We start from the raw sequence: 4837 nt of genomic DNA on the forward strand, positions 1-4837 counted from the left end.
TATAGTGAAATAAATGTTAAATAAATGAGATAACTAAAAAGATTTGCATTAAATTCAAATATTTAAAATCTGAGGATAGGGTACCCATAAATCATAAAAGGAAACAAATAAGTCTGAAAAAAAAACTTAAACGGTAGTCTCAAATTTCAAAACATAAAAGAAATATTAAAATATGAGCGGAAGCATGTAAACTAGTCTCCGGTGGCTTGTTCAAGGATTCCTCTTGTCAGTCGTCAGTGCATCTCTACTCTTACCTGAAACAACAACATGAGAAAGGATGAGTATAAAATACTCAGTAAGTAACCCCATTATTGGGGTTAGGTTAGGCATTTATGTCCTCTAGATGCATACCTCTAGTGGAACATATAAACTTCTCTAGTCCTTATGGACACATCCATACATGTAACTGAATTTCATCCTACTGTAGTTAAGTATACCCACTACACCTCTAGTAAGTCCCGTAGGACCCACAACCTATGGTGAACCCTGAAGGAGACACCATCTCAAGTGAATCCTGAAGGAAACACAACCTTTGGTGAATCCCGAAGGAAAGCACCACCTCTAGTGAATCCCGAAGGAAAATAACCTCTAGTGAATCCCGAAGGAAAGCATCACTTCTAGTGAATCCCAAAGGAAACACAACCTCTGGTAGATCCTGAAGAAAACAGCCACCTCTAGTGAATCCTGAAGGACACACAACCTCTGGTGAATCTCAAACGAAAGCACCACCTCTAGTGAATCCTGAAGGACACACAACCTCTAGTAGGCATCTAACTAATCAGTGATGACACTATCACGATCTCAACATGACAAGTACCATAACATGGTTTCATAATATACATATGCATCTCATCATCATGGTTCTATAACATACACATAAATTTTGCCATCATAGTTTTATAACATACATATACATCTCATCATCCAAGAAGAATAATATTGTAACCACCAGACCCTTACATAATAAGGTCCGACTGCTATGACATGCATACTTAGACCTTTCTATCATGAGATGATTCAAAAGTACATATCTAAAATTTTATTAATTAAGAAGCAAACTATACAAAAAGTTTATTTTACAAAACACCAGGATTCATAAAATATTAGCATAGTGGAACAAAATTCATATATGACCAAAATAGTGAGTTTGATGGTTGGTCCTTTGAGCGACGTCTAGTCATGCCTCCTACGCTGTGTCCTTACCTACAAATTTGTAAAAAAAAAAAATAATAAGGATGAGTATGTAATATAAGGTGACCAAATGCACAATCACATGCAACATGTCATGAAAACATATGATTGGAACCGTAAACATATACTTTTAATAACATGAGGTGGTCAGTTACGCTTCCAACGTAAGTTCCTATACCCTGGTAGGGAGATGAAGAGTTAAGCGGTAACTAACCCATATGATGATTAGTGGGTCATGCAGTTAGTAATGCTAGAATCGCATCCAACATCAACCATTAGTATAAAGTTAAGATTAGACTAGAGGGGTGTAACTATACATACTCTGCTAGTCCATAGCATAAACTTGACATATAATTGGGCCTAGAGGGGTGCAACCATACATGCCCTGCTAACTCTGGAAGCATAACCATTATCTAATTAAAATTTAATCTTATTTCATCAACGTGAACAAATATAATGCATGAGGTCCCTTGTTGAGAAATGTGTTTTAAACATGTAATGCAACATAACAATAATAGAATTATGCAACACAAAAAAGGTACACTACCCTAAAACACTTAAAGAGAGGGTAAGGTAAACTACTTACCTCAACTCTGATCCTAATTATTCCTTATGGTTTGGTCCTATAGATTTCATAAAGAACACTTATCATTAAAACTGGTTTTAAGACTTTTGGATTAAGGAATTTGATGAACATATCTTGCTTAGTTATTTATAAAATCATAATTAATAAATCTTGAGAGTACTAACATAGCTATGCTTAATTGTTTAACAATGATGATGATGACGACGATAATAATGATGATGTTGGTGATAATAATAATAATAATAATAGTTATATACATACTTAGGTTGTTACATTCTCTCCCCGTTGAGAACTATCGCCCTTGAAAGTTTCTTGGTTCTTAAATAGATACGGGTATTTGACCCTCGTCTCTTCTTCTTGTTCCCATATAGTTTCTTCTACTTGCTGATTTCTCCGGAGAACCTTCATTAAACTTATTTCCCGATTATGAAGTGACTTCTTCTCTTTTGCTAGGATGCAAACTAGAGTCTCTTCATATTCCAAGTTTTCACTTATTTGTAGAGGTTCATAGTTAACTACATGTGATGGGCCAGGCACATATTTTCGAAGCATCGATACATGAAAGACATTATGTATTGTAGAAAGGGTTGGTGGTAACGCCAATTGATAAGCTACTTGGCCAACACACTTCAATATTTCAACAGGTCCAATAAAGCGTGGGCAAAGTTTTCCTTTCCATTCGAAATGCATAATTCCTTTCATTGGTGTTACCTTTAGACATACATGATCTTCTACTTTGAATTTCAGCTTTTTTTTACGGTTATCAGCATAACTCTTTTGTCTACTTGGCTGTTCGCATTCTTTCCCGAATTAGCTTAATTGCCTCCGATGTTTGTTGCACCAATTCAGGCCCTAGTAGTGTTTGCTCCCCGACTTCATCCTAGTGTACAGAGGATCTGCACTTCTTTCCATATAAGGCTTCGAATGGAGCCATACCAATTGTCGCCTTAAAACTATTATTATAAGCAAATTCTATAAGGTGTATTTTTGAATCCCACGCTTCAGTAAAATCCAAAGCACATGCTCTCAACATGTCTTATAGGATATGATTAACTCGTTCTATTTGGCCATCAGTTTGTGGATGGAAGGCTTTGCTAAAATTTAGTTGTGTGCCCATTGCTTTCTGCAAACTTTTCCAGAACATGGAGACAAAACGAGGGTCTCGATCTGAAAAAATTGATACTGGGACTCCATGTAACCGGATGATCTCTTTTAAGTACATTTGAGCTAGTGCTTCCATAGTGTTAGTAGTCCTGCAGGGTAGGAAATGGGCCGACTTGGTGAGTCGATCCATAATCACCTAAATCATGTTGTGGCCTTTAACAGTTCTCGGGAGTCCTGAGATGAAGTCCATGGAAATATGATCCCATTTCCATTCTAGAACATTGGAGGCTGGAGGAGTCCTTGTGGTCGTTGCCTTAGAGCTTTCACCTGTTGACAAACCAAACATTTACTTACATAGTCGGCTATATCTTTTTCATGTTACACCACCAGTAATGTGCTTTCAAGTCTCTATACATCTTGGACTCCCAGGATGTATTGAAAAGCATGATTTGTGAGCTTCCTTCAGTAGTTCTTTCTTGATTTCTTCATCATCTAGTATAAATAGACATCCACAGTAGAGTAATGCAGAGTCTGGGGCTGTAGAGAATTCATCAATTTCTCCATTCTCTTACTGCAGTTGTTTGTTTAGGTATTTATCTATTTGTTGTGCATTTATTATCCTTTCCCTTAAAGCAAGACTTGAAGTTAGCTGTGCTATTCGTGTTATGATGGTTTCTAGTATTAGTGAGATCTCAGCTCTTTCAAGGTCATCCATTATGTCTTTGGAGATGATACTTAGAGTTGCTGTGTGAGCTGACTTTCGGCTAAGAGCATCGGCCACAATATTAGCTTTTCCTGGATGATAGAGGATCTCACAATCATAGTCTTTGACCAATTCTAGCCATCTTCGTTTCCTCATATTTAACTCCTTCTGGGTAAATAAGTACTTAAGGCTTTTATGATCTACATAGATTTGATCTTTTCCCCATATAAGTAATGTCTCCATATCTTTAAAGCAAAGACTATGGCGGCTAACTCCAAGTCATGAACAGGATAGTTTTGATCATAAGGTTTTAGTTGCTTGAATCATATGCTATTACCTTTCTATGTCGCATCAAGACATAACCAAGCCCTTTCTTTGCTGTGTCACTGTACACAGTTAAACCCCCTGATCCGTCAGGTATAGTGAGAATAGGGGTTGTGGTCAATCTTTCTTTCAGTTCCTAGAAGCTTTGTTCACATACTTGGTTCCAGACAAAAGGATCATTCTTCTTGGTGAGGTTAGTTAAAGGTAATTATTGGTTGGAAAAGAAGAGAGGAAAATATGCTTGTCTTATGTTATGCGTTAATCTCCATGCGTCGACGGTCATCATACACTTCTCGGTGGCCAGCCGCATGCCTATATCTCTATAATGCATGGTTGCATCGAGCATAAAATCGTGTCTATCTCTAGGAACAATGCTTTAGTGTGTTCCACTACTTACCTTCTCAGGTAGTTAGTTGTGGCTAGTCAACTCATGGACAAGCATTGGGATAGCTCATAGACAAGCATTGCTTTAGCCTCACATCAAGCAAAGAGTACTAACTCACTATACTCGTGCAACACACGCTTCTCGGTGGGTTGCTACATGCGTCCTATCTCTAGGCTGCACGATTGAGTATGCGACTGTCTTCGATGCTTAACTAAATGATGAATGTAGATGATTATAAAGAAGAAGAAGATGATGAAGATGGTGTTGAAGGAACTAAGATATGCATTGATTACAAACTGTATTAATGTCTTAAGCCAAAATGTAATACAATACAGAGGTAAGAAGAGAAATGGAAGGATAGATGAAAACAATCTCTCTCGAGCTCTATCTTCAGTGTAACTCCGATCGTCACTCGGAATGGGCTGTGGAGGTGAAGAATCCTCAAAGAAAATCTTGCTCATGCTCTCATCTGTGATCACAAAGATCTACCTTAGGATAGAAGCTCGAATGGTTTGAAGTGAATATCTAAGGCGCAATTTATAGA

The 4837-nt window shown here is 37.4% G+C and overlaps 1 protein-coding gene across 1 annotated transcript; it reads right to left on the minus strand.

Annotated features, from left to right (window-relative positions):
• Positions 1-3077: 3077 nt before the first annotated feature.
• Positions 3078-3827, minus strand: LOC120077230. The gene is made up of 3 exons (XM_039031130.1): positions 3521-3827; positions 3296-3373; positions 3078-3208 (listed from the first exon to the last, which is right to left on the minus strand). Exons 1-3 carry the CDS (start codon positions 3825-3827, stop codon positions 3078-3080), a joined length of 516 nt encoding a protein of 171 aa, XP_038887058.1.
• Positions 3828-4837: the final 1010 nt, after the last annotated feature.

Source organism: Benincasa hispida, chromosome 5 (genome assembly GCF_009727055.1).
Source record: "Benincasa hispida cultivar B227 chromosome 5, ASM972705v1, whole genome shotgun sequence".
In the NCBI taxonomy this organism is placed as follows: domain Eukaryota; kingdom Viridiplantae; phylum Streptophyta; class Magnoliopsida; order Cucurbitales; family Cucurbitaceae; genus Benincasa; species Benincasa hispida.

Bases quoted from the DNA above. Each gene is read 5' to 3' on its own strand.
- LOC120077230 (XM_039031130.1), bottom strand. From the start codon at position 3,827: ATGGAGACATTACTTATATGGGGAAAAGATCAAATCTATGTAGATCAT. The intron at 3,374-3,520 runs GTCTTGCTTTAA...TATTTATACTAG, and splicing joins AATAGCACAGCTAACTTCAA to ATGATGAAGAAATCAAGAAA. The intron at 3,209-3,295 runs GTATAGAGACTT...GTTTGTCAACAG, and splicing joins ACATCCTGGGAGTCCAAGAT to GTGAAAGCTCTAAGGCAACG.